This window comes from Panicum virgatum, chromosome 7N, assembly GCF_016808335.1.
Source record: "Panicum virgatum strain AP13 chromosome 7N, P.virgatum_v5, whole genome shotgun sequence".
Taxonomy (NCBI): Eukaryota; Viridiplantae; Streptophyta; class Magnoliopsida; order Poales; family Poaceae; genus Panicum; species Panicum virgatum.
In genome coordinates this window covers 21,370,662-21,385,410 of record NC_053151.1, presented here as the reverse complement: position 1 = coordinate 21,385,410, position 14,749 = coordinate 21,370,662, and the positions used below count along the sequence as shown (strand labels likewise).

Here is a 14,749-nt window from a genome sequence, read left to right as displayed (position 1 = left end):
GAAACAGCAGCAAATCAGTTGTTTTCAGATTCCATTTTTTGTATGTTTCCTATGTCTGGTGCCCCCATAGAACCAAATTATACGACATGGGGAAATCTAGTGAGTCATTTTGACATCAGTCATTTTTCAGTGTCAAGTTGTGTGAAATTTTGCATGCAAATAGCGTCGATTTAGTATTAAGATTTAGTATTAAGTCAGACATCCCTGTATCGCCAAGTTACATACTCAATATATAGTATCACATTAGGGTCAATATACATTTTATATACTCTAACTCAATTTTTTGTGCCTGTTTTTTTAGCATGGCTAAGAAACGGAAACTTGAAACTGTGGGACATCCATCTCCACCGAGAAGAAATACAAGAGCAGCTTCTAAATCAGATTTGGGAGGTTGTGGTGCTGGTGGGCCCTCACAAACACAGCGTGCTAGTGATGCTGCCCTCTCGCCGAAGAGAGTCACTAGAGCAAGCTGCAGGGATATCAAGGGAATGCCGGATCAAGATGTGGAAAACAAGAGGCGCAAGAAAAGCATCATCATGGGCGATGAAGTAAAGCAGAAATCAAAAGGAAAAGAGGCGGTGGAGGAATGCCACACAATCAAGAAGCAACCAGATAAGGTTAAACACACCCGCCTTCTCCTTTTGCATTTTTTTTATTCACACACCTCCCATTTCTTGAAGCACTTGTGTGTTTTGCCACTGTTTTTTATTTTTTTCTAGCGCTACATACTGATTTTTTTCTACACTTTTTTTTTCATGTTCAAGGACTTGAGGAAAAAGGGATCAGCTAGGAGGTTGATACTTATTAACAGCACACTAGAAGATCCTCAGAAAAAGGAGATCGAACGAGTCGGTTTTGGGGGGCTGCTTCTAGTTCAATGTTGGTCAGTCCCAGAGAAGCTATCTTCCTGGCTCATCAAGAGATTTGATGTCACAAGATCCGACAGAATAAAAGTTGATGACCACGCTGTCCACAGGATCCCGGGGCTCCCAATGGTTGGAGAGCACATCGATTATGCAAAGAACAGCTTTGCTGACACAAATGAAGAATTTTACAAAGTTTTCAACCATGAAAATGACCAAAAAGCGCCAACATTCACCGAAGCTGAAAATTGGCTATTGGGTGAGGGAAAGAAGAGGAGTGACACCTTATGGCTGTGGTATTGGCTTGAGTTTGCCATCAGCTCATTCTTGTGCCCTACTTCAAACCCAAGTTTGTGTGTGCGGGTGTTCCATGCGATCGCAGATATAGAAAAGATCAACAAATACAATTGGTGCAGACTTGTAGTTGAAAAATTGATTAGAGGCATCACGGAGTTCAATGAAGTAGGAAAGAAATCAGTGTCTTGCTGTCCTTTTCTCCTTACGGTACGGCGGATTATCCCCCCATGTGTTTTTTTTATTCACACAATGCAAGTTATTTGTTTTTGCCCAACTATATAATCTGAGTTCCACACATTACCTGCAGATTTTGTATTTGGATGCCCTCGACACCGGTGATATTGTAGATCAAACTGCAAAAGTAAGAGCTTCTGTTTGGACACGAAGCTTGGTTACCAGAATCACTACAATGGACAAGGTATCCAGCACTGAATTCGGGAAGTTACATGTGAGTCATTTGTCCCTTTTTTTTCTCTCAGTTTTTCATGGAGTATCAATCTGCATGTTGTCTTAGTTTCAACTTACTCATGGAAATGTATCAACTTACATCACCACCTTGAGTCAAGTTGACTATATACGTCATATTTTTTTTTTGCAGCTCAAAGCTAAGTACCAAATGAACTCCCCCAACATGCTCATACAACCAGAAAGGATTGATGAGTTTGTCAACTCCAACATGCCCGCTGAATCAGTCACCATGGTAATTTAGTTTTTTTTTCACACTCCCACCACATCATGTGCAATGTATCAATGTTAATATATATAAGATTGCAATATATCAATGCAGGATAGGAACACCTTCAAGCAAGCCATCAGCGAGTTCAGCTTGGCCATCAATGAAGCAGTGGTAAATCTTACCTTCAAACTGTCTCAAGACGGCAAGCAACCAACGATCAGCACAGGTGCACTAGCAAGAGCACAGGCCACACGTGCAGCTGCGGCAGAAAAATAGAGCAGCTCGGCAGCAACAAAAGACGAAGATGCTGAGTTCGAAGATAAAAGTGACACACCCTCCGGGGGGATCTCGAGTACGCTGAGGAGTCTGAAGACGAGCCCATTGTTAATTGTGAGCGCAGATCCAAAAGAAAACAAGATGATGGGGGGAAAGGGTCAGGAAAGTAGTAGTGAGGAATTGGAAGATTATGCCGATTCAGATTCTGGCAACGATCGGGGAGAAGATGGGGGAGAAGATCGGGAAGACGATCCTATTGTTAGTAGGTATGCAATCATCAACTTTTAAGGATAGCAACTTTTCAACGATTATGTCTTCTTTTTCACCCATCATATATTTTTTTCAAACTAAATTTTGTTTCTTTTTTCACAGGGATATAAATGAGGGATCTCAACTTGCTTGCAACACCCAGTCGCTAGACATTGATATCACCGGCTTTACTGCAACACAAAGAGATGGTACACAAGAAGTTGACATCACCGGGCTGCAGAGTCAACAAAATGATGATGAAATACAAGGTATATCGAGTTTTAATCTACACTAGCAATTTCTTCAGTACAAGGAGCAATTTACTTAGTTCTGAAGTGGCAAGTTATACATTTTTTACATGACTTTTTTTTTCATTTTTGTTGTTTGAGATTTTCAGTTCAAAGCAAGGAGAAAGGTACCCCTCAAGGCAAAGAAGACAACAAAGATGGTGATGACAAAGAAGAAGACAAAAAAATACACCACTAGCAAATTGTGATGATGCTAAAGGCAAACAACCAAGGAAAGATGACGACCAAGATGATGAAGGATATTGGGGGGCCAACAATCCCGAAGAGCAAGCTGCAAGCAATATAGGGGACGAAAGTGGGAATGCAAGTCAAAGGTTAACACCTCAAAATTCTAAAGGGACAGCAGATACAAAAGTCTCAGGCAAGTGCAGTGATGACCATCTGGAGCCTAGGGAAGAAAATACGCTGAGTATCAGAGAAGAGATGGAAGCATTAGGGCTACTTGATGATACAATATCAGGTCGTGCGACTGCAAAGCAAATGGTTTTTGAACCGATAGAGATTTTAGAAGTGAGTGCAATAACGGAGGTGAAGAAAATGGTTGAGGATTGCATGCAGCCACTACCTATGCCGGACTCCGGATTAAATCTGCCACTCAAAGAAGAATCTGAGAAGTTCGAGGCTAAACAAATTAAAGATGCCATCGACAACCACCTTTCTCCTGAAACAAAAAAAGAATTGAGGACCAAGAGAACTGCTACAAGGACAGATTTTATGACTAGAAAGAAGTTGGCTGCTGAAAGTCTGAAGGCTACATGCCACTTGCCTCCACTTGCACCCAAAAAGGATAATGGAAAGAAAACTTCAGACAAAATGCAGCTCCCCCAAGAAGTAAAGGGTTCAAACGAACTCAAACAAAACAGCAAAAGCCCACAGGTACACATGGTCACATCATTTTTTCAGCATCAACTTGTGCATAAATTGTGTCAACTTGTGCACCACTGGACTAGCAATTTCCACATCACTGGCTATCAACTTTCTAAACAACAATTTTTTTTTCAACAGAGCAATGAAAATAAAAAAGATGAAGCATCTGCAGCATCATCAACAGCAGAAAGGATAAATATTTACACCAGGAAGCCAAGGAAAATTTCAACTGAAATGGAAAAGCTAGTAGAAGCCTCGCTTCCAACAGACAAGGTTTTTGCTTGCCTCCTTTTCTTTTCTCTCTTTTTCTTTTTTCTCACTTCCAATATGTCAAGGCATGTTTGTAAATATTCCTTTTTCTCTAAAACGGCCAGGGTGAAGAGAGCAAAGGCCCGCTAGCAGCCAAAAAGTTAGATGAGAAAGCAAAGGTGCGAGCAGTTTTTAAGCACTACCCTGACATATGCAACCAGCAAATTGAGTACAAATGTTTTTCCCCAAACATTTTTCCTTCCTTTTTGTTTTGGCAGGGCATTTCCGGTGAGGGAGGAAGCAATCTTCCAATCATGTGCACTATTGAGGAGATCAAGAAATCTAAAGGATACAGAGATGCCACAGACGCACCCAATTTCTCACTTGGGTTTGATGATGTTACCCAGAAGAGCCCAATTAAATCAACTACTGACGACTTTATCACCTCCTCAATGTTTGACCAACTTTGTGATGATGCCATGAAGAACTCAGCGAAGCATAAACACAAACCCCACCATAAACACAAACCCCACCATAAACACAAACCATTTGAGCCCGGAACAAGAAACCATATACAATGAAATTTGCAAGTGGAGGTCGCGGTCCGGTGCTGATACCAGGTATGTAGGTGAACAAATAAAGAAACTACACATGCACAATAAAACAGTACTAACAAGCTCTCCCTTTGTTTCGCAGTCCGGACGCATTCAAGTCAAATGAAATCACAGCTACTACGAGTGAGCTAGCAAATAGCATGGCCATGGGCAGATCGCTAAACACAATTGCGCTCCAAGTTGGGACATTTGTATTGTCGAAAGATCCAGCACAAAGGAGGAAGAAAATAATGTCACCATGGGTTGGGGTAAATTACTTGCCCCCCTCCCCTATCTAGTTATTATATGATCTATTTTTATCAATTGGGTCTAATAATGTGTCTTTTTTTTAACGGCAAAACAAACAGTTGAAGATGATGACGCCAACAAAAGCGTATTGCAGGATGGTTGAGAAAGCATTTGATTTTCTCAACACAGAATATGATCTGGTATGCTCCTGAAAATATTCTTTACCCCCTTTTTTCATGTCTAGTTACTTACATTTTAGCACACAAGTTACATCACCTACTAGCAACTTACATATGAATTAATTATCAAGTTGTTCACCTGGAATCCAGATCTTGTTCCCAATCCATGAAACAAATGAAAATGAACCGGATGCAGCAGGGCACTGGTTTACAGTTGTATTAAACCTGGCAGATAAAGAGTTCCAAGTCATTGATTCTCTAAGGACCTCTGGTACCCAGTCACTGGTTCTGAAAGCACACATGGTTCGCGCGAAGATCATAACACTATGGAAGAAGTACACGGCAAAGCACAATGGGTGCGTAGTCCCCAATATTTTTAGCTATGAACTTCGATTTATCTCGGGCTACTGGCAATTTGGAATGTAAGCACATAACACTACGCCCCTCTTGTATCTTGTCCTTTTCTATCATATAGTTATTTTTTATCTAACATTTTAATGATGTACACACTTTTTATTTTTTGTCCACGGCAGCCATGACTGCGGATTGTTCACCCTCAAGGCGATTGAGTTTTGGGATGGAAGCAGGCTGCCCAAGTTTATTGGATCTAGTCAGGTAAATTTGCGGAAACAAGTTCTTCACCAGTGGATCACTAGTCCAACAAACCAAGCTGATTGGAAGAGCACTCTCTGTCAAGGAAGCGAGACAAAGTAAGTCACTACTCAAAGTTTAGCAAAGCATTCTTTTTTCTCTTCTTTCCCCCCTATCATGTACTCCACCCCTGGTGAAGTAACTTGTTGTTTATTTCGTCTATCCAAACAATAGGGGGGAAGGGGCTGGTTGTAGCACATCAATGGGGAAAAGGACATAGAGGAAACATCGGAAGGGGGCAAGAAATGAAAAAATGGCGCATGGACGGTGTTTTTTCCCTCTTTTTTTTTTCAAGGATGACGTGTAACAAAAGGCATTACTATTTGTAAGGATCACCGGGGTGTCCGACCCTAGAGGGGGAGGGGGTGAATAGGGTCGCTAATCGCTTTTTAACCTAGGGCTCAAACTACTTGCATAAGATAAACCTAACACGTCCTACGCATGCTAGTTATGACTAAGGTTTATCTATGCTACTCTCTACTAACCTCTAAAAAGACTTGCAACCTAGCTAATCCTAATCAAACTAACTAGGTAAGTAAAGGTATGCAAGGTAGAGTAAGTGCGGAAACGTAATGCGGTAAGTAAAGAGGTAAGTGCAAGAGGGATGCAAACTCCCGAGTAGACACGGTCATGTAACGTGGTTCGGCATAAACGCCTACGTCCACGGGACACCGAGGCTCTTCCGATCACCGTCTTGCACTACGCCACCAATGGCGATGCCGGCAAGCAAAGGCAAGTGCCCACAAGACACCGAGTCTCGTGCACCGCCACCGTCTCTCTTGGTCACCCGGCCGAAATCCACTACGGAGCTTCTCCACCAAGGAGGGGGCCTCCTCTTCCCCCGCACAAAGTGTCGTTGCTACTCCACACCAAGACGGAGGGTCACACGACGGATCACAAGTTGCTTGCCGCAGCAAGACTTCTCTCAAGGGAGCTCTCGCAAGAACTAATCCCTATTACAAGCACTAAGCACTCTCACAGGTGTGCTTAAGCCTATATGATGTACAATGAAGCTCTATGGTGGTTGGAGATGATCTTTAGCTCTTGTATACTTCCTTGAACTCCAGCACACTCAAATGACCCGGCCTTGGGGGTATATATAGGCAGCCCAAGCAAATGTAGCCGTTGGAGAAAAGCTGCCAAAAAACGCTTAACGCCGGATAATCCGACGTACCTCCAAAGCCATCGTCGGTTTAACCGGTGTATGTAAACTACTACTTGAAAAACTAGCCGTTAGCAATTAACCGGTGTATCGCCGGTTTAACCGATGCAATCAACCGGTGTATGTAAAATTATCGTCGGTTTAACCGGTCCTCCAAAAACCACCTCTCTGGACAACTGAACCGATGCAATTGACCGATGCATCGTCGGTTCAACCGGTCTTCAGTTTCCAGCTTCTGGACAATTACACCGGCGTGTGTCTTTTCCTTAACGTCGGTTCAACCGGTGTATTGAATTTCTTCACAGTCTCTTCGATTCTTCACGTAGGGGTGGCCCTTCGGGCCTTGCTACGCCTCTCTTCTCTTTGTCATCACTTGAACCTAAAAGCCTGAGAATAGTCATCTTAACAATCACATTAGTCCAAGTGTTGTGTGTGTCATCAATCGCCAAAACATTATATTGAAATATGGCATGAGAGGCCATTTTCGCTACACTATTGTGTTTCATGTCAGTCACTTTTTTTAATGCGTCTTTAGCTAAAGAAATTGTATGATGTGTGCCCCTTGCCAGTACTACAATGTTACAATGTTACACCCATTAAGTTCAAACCTCAAGAGTTGTGCATGCAGAGAAGTTCCTTTTTTGACACATATTGACACATCATCAAAACATAATACAGTGACACACCAACCGAGTGACACACCAACCAAGCTGAATAAGTCGGTTGACACACCAATACGACCAGAAGATCAGACGTGTACACTATATTTTATAGACCAATAAATTTTTTATATACCAATAAGCTGATAAACCAATGTACATTTTGATATCACACACCAGTAGTCACAAGTTGACACACCAATATGACATAGTTTGACACACCAACAGACACAAGTTGACACAAAGAATCGGTGTTTCTCTCAAAACCACACACTCAGATAGAGCCATCTAAAATGTTTGCAGCACCAATGTCTTTTTGTTCTACAATTCCGTCGTAAGCTTCTTTGCAGGCTTGGATGGGCAATTTGCTGTATTATGCTCAGTACAACCACAATAGCCACATGGAATTTTTTTTGGCGGTTGCAGTCCCAACAGATTCTTTATTCTCTTCGATCTTGGGCGCCCTTGCCTTTTTGTAATAACTGGATCCTTAACCCCCAAATCAGCACCTGATGTAAAATAGAAAGTACAGTCAAAATGAAAAGCTCTCATATCACTCCAAACTACCGTCAATTTGCCTTTTTGTTTCTAACTTTTTTAGTATACCTGTTTGAAGAGTTGGAGTTGTATCAGCGCCTGAAGCATTGCTTGCCTTTTTCTTCGAGATCTTACCACCACGTCGGCCTCCACCAACCACGCTTCCAGCCTGCGCGACATTGGACTGCACTTGTGAAGTAGAACTCGCCACCCCTCCATTTTTGCGTGCATTAAGTTCAGCTTGCATCGCAGCGACATGTTTCAAAACTATGTTGTGACTTTCATCCTCAACCATGAAAGGTCTTACAAACTGGGCAAAGTTGGAGCAAATTGTATGGTAACGAACAGCATACCTCCCCAGGTTTGAAATTTGCGTGGCCTGCAGCGGCTCACCAGCAACTTCCACATTGTCACCATCATTCGCCTTTCCAAATGTAATGACATGGCACCTCACGGACAGCAAGTGCATCAAACACCTTTAGTATATGGCAGCAAAGAACCCCGTCCCTCTGAAACTTGCAACAATCACAGCTATACAAACCATCAACACTGTTTGTTGAAACCCTAAATGTTCTCTTCCCATATAAGAGATCGGGACAGCGCCCATATGGAACAACATCAAGTAAGCTATCACCTTCAACTCGAACAATATAGTAACTAGAACTCAGCTGTAGCTCATCCTGGAAAATATTGAACAACTTCCTTGTGTACATTTGCTTCATTTGTCTTTCCATGGGGTGGCCAGTCAAGTAGTGCGGAACCTTGACAGTTGTATTAGCCTCATGTATTGTTTGTTTGCCGAATATTCTATCCTGTATTTTCTTGTACTGGTGAACAAAGTTTAGTATTGAATTCATTGGGTTCACATATCGCTTCAGGACAGCATTGAATCCTTCACTCCGTGTTGTTGTTTGCAGAAAGGGGAAGAAGTTGTTCATGAAGTAAGCCGGAACCCAGCAATTTCTCATTTCATACAAATGCTTGAATCTTTCATCATCATTGATCTCATGTTTATCCAGCATAGCTTGCCATTTGAATTCAAACTCTACAATTGAGAAGCTATTGTCAACACAATCATTGAAATCATCAGCCAAGCCTGGTTTACCATCTAAGAAAGCCCCCAATCTTTTCCTAGCATTCTCCATGATGTGCCACCTACAGTTCCTATGGACTGAAGTGGTAAAACCTTGAGCAATCGCAGCCGCGATCGCCAAATCTTGATCAGTGATAATATTAATAGGATCTCTGTCACCCATAGCCTTCTTGAACTCAGTAAACAACCACACAAAAGCTTCTGTTTTTTCATTCCTCATGAAGCCACAACCAAGCTGAATAGTTATTCCATTTCTGTCAATACCTGTCAAATTGATACAAGGGGAAAAATACATAAATTGATACCTGTAAATATTAAGTTGCTACACAAGCAAAACACAACTTGCCACATAATAAAGCACATAAATTGATACAATAGAAAAAAAAGGACATGCGCAAAACACCAATGAGATGTTTTTACCTATGAAAGGAGCACACGACATATTATACATGTTGGTCAAGTAAGTTGTGTCAAAAGATATACAATCACCATAGAGCTCATATGACTTCCTTGCTGCACCATCAACCCAAAATAGATTCTCAACCCTATCAAATTCATCAAGGGTATAACCGTAAATGAAATCAGGATCCTCTTTCTTCAGTTCCTCAAAGTGATCAAGGGTTGCTTTCATGTCCTTTCCTCGATACTCAGCACGGTACTCCACTCTCAAATTTTTTGCATCACCTTCCGTGTATGGACAGTTTTCAATACCACCATACAACTCAACCATTATCTGGTAAGCGCGCGTAGTTGTTATGCAACACCCATGAAGAAACTTTATGAACTCTTTCTCTTCAGCGGGTATCTCTCTATGGGACTTCATGTACTTTGTAAGAAAGAACTTCTTCACACACTCATGATTGTGCTCCCGCTCAAAGTGAACGACCTCCCATTGAGATGGGGCTGTTTTTCTCACAATCATACGTGCAGGACAGCGAGTCCTATCAACATAATCTCTGCGCCTTTGCCTCACTATCTTCTTCTCAGTTATCGGTCCTTCCTCATCAAGTTTTGGCTTTTTATTGACACCAGCTTTTTGGCATACAAAAATAACTTTCCTCTTGTCATTGTCCTTTTTGGATTCACGGGAGGTGTCAATTCTGATGGAAAAACCAGTGTGTCTAGCATACCTATTATATTAAACCCTAGCATCTTGCGGGGTGCTAAATGTCATGCCAACATAGGGCTCTTGCGGTGTTGATAGAACCTCAATACCATCCTCTACATCACCCCCATCTGTAGCAGTTTGAGCTGTTGGCACTGTGAGACCATCAGATTCTACAGGCATTGATGAACTTGCTAGAGTAGGGACAGGAGGTATGGCAACAGGATCATCTTGAGACATAGCAATAGGATCATCTTGCGACACATTGATCAAATAAACAGTAACAGGATCATATGCGAAACTAACATTGCTGGTTCAATATTAAGGTCAAACCCCTCTACAGACGACATCTTTTTTTTGAGCTGCAAATAGCAAAAGGAGAGAAGTCTGTTACTATCAAGTTGACAATTTTCTGCAAACCGTAGTTTGACACAACAACAAACTAACTTGACACTTCGGACAGACAAGTCAAAATAACAGATTTAGATCAGGGAAAAACATGCAGACAGAGAAATTGGAGACAAAATTGATACGTAGAACAAGATCAATGCGTGCTGCACCCCAAGATCAGAGGTGCAGCAAGCAGGATGTGAAGGAGGGGGGCACCTTTTTTCTGACGGGATGAAGATGCCGAGTGGGAAGAGGCAGGCACGACTGAAGGGGATGGCAGCGAGCGGTCGCCGAGGAGGAGTCACGGAGCTCTGGCGTCGGCCGATGTGGGGGGAAGATGGAGGTTTTGGCAGCGCGGCACGAAGCCTGGCGGCGGCTGACGGGGCGGGACGAGGGGGGGTGGGAGTTTTTTTTATCAGATGGATGGCGCTCCCCTCCAAAAGGAAGGGGTACGGGGCGTCGGGGTCGCGCGGTCACGCTATGCGTGACCCGTCGCGCCTTATCCCACTCCCATTCTATACCCGCCCTCCCTGTACCCGCCCCCTCATTGGTCGCGCCCCTCCCTGATCCGCGTTGATCAGTTTTGATTTTTGGAAGGCAAGCAACAAATCAGCAATTTGGAAGGTGCCCCTCCCTGATCCGCGTTGAATAGTTTTTATTTTTGGAAGGCAAGCAACAAATCAGCAATTCGGAAGGTGCCCCGTCAATGATCCGCGTTGATCAGTTTTTATTTTTGGAAGGCGAGCAACAAATCAGCAATTTGCAAGGTGAGCAATAAATCACGTTGATCAGTTTGGAAGGTGAGCACCACGCGCGGTCGCGCGCCTGAATCATCGCCGCACGCTCGCTCGCCGTGCCCGCTCGCCGCGCGCGCCCAACGGCTCGCCGCGCACTCGCCACGCTTGCTCGCCGCGCCCGACGGACGGCACTCGATCCCGACGGGCTCACGCTCGCCGCGCGCACCCGACGACTCGCCGCGCCCGACGGCCGGCACTCGATCCCGACGGCGGCTGCTCCGACGGCCACGGCTCTTGACTGCCCTGACTCCCGACGAGCGCTGCTCCGACGACCTCTGCTTCGACGGCTCGCGCGCTGGCCCTCCTTTGTCCTGGTCATCGCCGTGCGTGACGCTCGGCGCCGGCACTTTCGCCGTGCCCGACGCCCGGCACAGATCCCGACGGCGGTTGCTCAGACGACGCTGTTTGGAAGGTATAAACCATACTGATGAATTTCTTTTTGCGTGTTCTGATCACGTACCGATGGCCTCACGTCCAATTGCCGTGACCACGCCGGACAGCGCGAGTCTACGTCGACGCCACGACAAGAACGGACACCGGACACTGGACGACCACGCTCTACGTTGACGCCGCGACCAATCGCGCCGACCACATCCGACGCCGCGATCACACTGGACGGTGCAACCACGACGACGACCACAGTCTACATCGACGGCGCACCGCGACTCCAACGACCAGCGTGTTCCGCTTGGGGACATAACCAACGCACAGAATCAAGATTTTGGTTCTAAAAAAAGGACAAGAGTTCTTGAAGACGGTGAGTGCCACAACATATTAGTTGATTCAATTACAATATCTGGAAAACTAATTCTTAGATGTATGTGTGCACGTCTGTTTCTTAGATGATGATCTAAGAAACGTTAGGCGTCAAAAAGCTAGAGATCGTTATGCGAATATGCCGCCAGATAAGAAGGCAAAACTTAATGCAAAGAAAAAGGAAAACTATGATCGAAAGAAGGCAGAGAAGCAATCTGTAGGTTCGTTACACGTTACATGTTGCTAGATAATTTGTGAAAGTTATATGCCAAATACTGTGTGATACATAAATTATGAAAGTTATTGATATCAGGATTGACGGATACACCCTAGTCGGCATTGTTACATGCTGATGGAATTCCATGTTTGGTGGACACACCGAAGTCGGCGGTGATCCACATTGCTGGGACTGCAGGTTAGTCCTATTTCTTATATACTTTTTTTCTTGAAAGAATGATTAATGCTATGGCATGGTGATAGGACTGTCAGGCACCCCACACTCAGATCTATTGCATTTGGATGGAACTGCGGTTTTGAATGGAGCTGCTGGTGTTGGTGCAAGTGAGCAAATACACATGCCCATGAGTCAACACGAAACTGGTTTGTCCAATGATTACAGTTAATTTATATGTATAAAAGAATAGATTTCGATGTGCTTCGGATGGAATTCCATGTTTCAATGTGAAATTGCAACCCACTATATATCTGTTGTAGGACTGTCTGGCACCCCACTCTCGGCTCTGTTGCATGTGGATGGAACTGTAGTTTTGAATGGAACTGCTGGTATTGGTGCAAGTGAGCGAATACACGTGCCCATGAATCAACGTGGAATTGGTTTTGTACAATTATTACAATTAATTTATATGTAGATATGTATAGATTTCAATGTGCTTTGGATGGAACCCCATGTTTCAGTGTTGCAACCCACTATATATCTGTTGCAGATGTCCTACTAGCTACTGGGGCAAATGATTCATCAGATTGGCTTCGTCGCAATGATTCATATACACGGACCTTTTGCACCAGGAGCAATATTGCTAGGACCGACACAGACACTGTGATAACAGGTATAATGAAGTGGTTATTATTTCTTGCATTCCATGTGATCTTCATTTTTTTTGTTATGGCAGACGATGCTGCCATGGTCTCGCCTGGTAGTGCAAGAAAACAGAAAAAAAGAGAGAGGGAGCGAATTAGGTTTGCAACAATGTCCATTGAGGAAAGGACCGAAAGGAATACCAAGGAAAGGGAAAGATACAATATTATGAAAAGTGCAGGTTTGTCAGTATGTTTTAATTATAAATTTATAATATTTGTTGAGTAAGTTTTGTGACTGCTTATAAAATTATATTATATAATTTTAATACAGGCCTGACATTTCAGTCACCAGTCCTCGGCACAAAAGAACCTTGTTTCACTCAAGAGTTTGGGCTGGCCCCTGCGATAGGTTCATTTTACAGACGTTGCTTGTATAGGCTTCGAGTGTGATCTGGTCGTTATATTTGCATCTAACCTAATTATTTTCTATTTTCTTTATCTTTACAGATGAAAAAGATGAAGTATCGCGTGAAAGCATTAAAAAAGATAGGGACAGGAAGAGGTATGCTGAGATGCCGCCTCTGTTAAGACATGAAAAGATAGTCAAAACTAATGAAGGAAGACGCCAGAAGAACAATTATTTGACAGGTATATACAACGTGGTCCTACCAGTTTGCTTATAGGTTGGATATATTATTTTGTTGAGGACTATAATTTTTTCTATATGTGTACTATAATATTTAGCCTACAATTTCAGGTGAACAAATAAATACGCCTGTTACCGGGAACTTACAGTCTGTGTTGACGCAACAGAAGTCTCCTCCATTAACTAGGGCACGCACTAGAAATGTGGATGGAGATGATCAGTTTGACTCGGGATTATGGGAACCAGATGATCCAATGCATGGTGTTGAAGGTATGTTTAATGATTTTCATACCTATCCAAATTATTAATAGTACCCTAAGTTTGTGTTTTCATAATGATTAAAGTAAATAAAATGATGAAGTGATTTGTTGCTTGTATTACTTAATAGAAAATGATTTTGATCAACTGAACCCCGAGGATTATGGACCTGCTGATATAGAGGACGACGAAGCACGCGTATTTCATCACCAGGGTCAGTTACTAATCCGAATGGACTCACTAATATATTAATATATATTTTTAATTAATAAACAATCCCTTATTTCACTATAATCCCGCAGATTTCCAGTACCAGTATGTGTTGATGCTGATATTGGGTACAGAGGTTCAGATCCGTATGATGCAGTGTACAAGGATCTTCCAAAAAAACATCATGTTCTGAAAAAGGCAAAAAAACTGTCAATTCTGCCATGCAAAGAGGTTCTCAGGTGAAGGGCCTGCCTTCTGTTGCAGGAAAGGGAAGGTTAATATATATATTCCAGAGATACCGGTTGAGCTCCGCCGCTTGTTTGCCAGTTAGACTGACAACGATGCAAAATATTTTAGGAAGCACATTCGTTATTTTAACAGTCACTTCTCATTCACAAGCTTTGGAGTTTCCATTGATCATAATCTCGCATCTGCAAGAGGTACTGGTGTCTATTGTTTTAAAGCACACGGTCAGATTTATCATAGATTGGATCAGCTTATTCCTGGTGGGAGAGGGCCATGACATATGCAACTATATTTTTATGACACTGATGAGACCATTGCGCATAGGGTCAAGAGGTCTCCTAAGCTTGATACTTCAATGATCCGATTGATTTTGAGGATTCTGCAAGACAATCCAT

General features: G+C 43.0%; 3 protein-coding genes and 2 long non-coding RNA genes across 5 annotated transcripts; 4 read left to right on the top strand and 1 right to left on the bottom strand.

Moving 5' to 3' along the window:
* Nucleotides 1-295: 295 nt before the first annotated feature.
* On the top strand, nucleotides 296-1,251 carry LOC120681009. The gene is made up of 3 exons (XM_039962569.1): nucleotides 296-617; nucleotides 765-1,058; nucleotides 1,246-1,251. The coding sequence occupies exons 1-3, from the start codon at nucleotides 303-305 to the stop codon at nucleotides 1,249-1,251; spliced, it is 615 nt and encodes a 204-aa protein (XP_039818503.1). The 5' UTR covers nucleotides 296-302.
* A 97-nt stretch (nucleotides 1,252-1,348) lies between these two features.
* LOC120684046 lies at nucleotides 1,349-2,035 on the top strand. Its single transcript, XR_005679048.1, has 4 exons — nucleotides 1,349-1,367; nucleotides 1,468-1,608; nucleotides 1,759-1,860; nucleotides 1,948-2,035. It is a non-coding gene; the product is annotated as an uncharacterized LOC120684046 (long non-coding RNA).
* A 229-nt stretch (nucleotides 2,036-2,264) lies between these two features.
* Nucleotides 2,265-2,806, top strand: LOC120681495. Its single transcript, XR_005677892.1, has 3 exons — nucleotides 2,265-2,378; nucleotides 2,485-2,630; nucleotides 2,759-2,806. It is a non-coding gene; the product is annotated as an uncharacterized LOC120681495 (long non-coding RNA).
* Nucleotides 2,807-8,231: 5,425 nt separating this feature from the next.
* On the bottom strand, nucleotides 8,232-10,253 carry LOC120681008 (protein FAR1-RELATED SEQUENCE 5-like). The gene is made up of 3 exons (XM_039962568.1): nucleotides 10,116-10,253; nucleotides 9,398-9,641; nucleotides 8,232-9,172 (listed from the first exon to the last, which is right to left on the bottom strand). Exons 1-3 carry the CDS (start codon nucleotides 10,251-10,253, stop codon nucleotides 8,232-8,234), a joined length of 1,323 nt encoding a protein of 440 aa, XP_039818502.1.
* A 2,353-nt stretch (nucleotides 10,254-12,606) lies between these two features.
* On the top strand, nucleotides 12,607-14,677 carry LOC120681007. Its single transcript, XM_039962567.1, has 8 exons — nucleotides 12,607-12,751; nucleotides 12,901-13,023; nucleotides 13,087-13,233; nucleotides 13,326-13,403; nucleotides 13,502-13,642; nucleotides 13,752-13,910; nucleotides 14,029-14,112; nucleotides 14,201-14,677. Exons 1-8 carry the CDS (start codon nucleotides 12,607-12,609, stop codon nucleotides 14,299-14,301), a joined length of 978 nt encoding a protein of 325 aa, XP_039818501.1. The 3' UTR covers nucleotides 14,302-14,677.
* The last annotated feature ends 72 nt before the right edge of the window (nucleotides 14,678-14,749 follow it).

Bases quoted from the DNA above. Each gene is read 5' to 3' on its own strand.
- LOC120681009 (XM_039962569.1), top strand. From the start codon at position 303: ATGGCTAAGAAACGGAAACTTGAAACTGTGGGACATCCATCTCCACCG. The intron at 618-764 runs GTTAAACACACC...TTCATGTTCAAG, and splicing joins TCAAGAAGCAACCAGATAAG to GACTTGAGGAAAAAGGGATC.
- LOC120681008 (XM_039962568.1), bottom strand. From the start codon at position 10,253: ATGTCTCAAGATGATCCTGTTGCCATACCTCCTGTCCCTACTCTAGCA. The intron at 9,642-10,115 runs GTTCTATCAACA...CGCGCTTACCAG, and splicing joins ATGTAGAGGATGGTATTGAG to ATAATGGTTGAGTTGTATGG. The intron at 9,173-9,397 runs GTGATTGTATAT...TCAATTTGACAG, and splicing joins GAAGTCATATGAGCTCTATG to GTATTGACAGAAATGGAATA.
- LOC120681007 (XM_039962567.1), top strand. From the start codon at position 12,607: ATGTGCTTCGGATGGAATTCCATGTTTCAATGTGAAATTGCAACCCAC. The intron at 12,752-12,900 runs GTGAGCGAATAC...TATCTGTTGCAG, and splicing joins AACTGCTGGTATTGGTGCAA to ATGTCCTACTAGCTACTGGG. The intron at 13,234-13,325 runs GTTTGTCAGTAT...ATTTTAATACAG, and splicing joins CAATATTATGAAAAGTGCAG to GCCTGACATTTCAGTCACCA.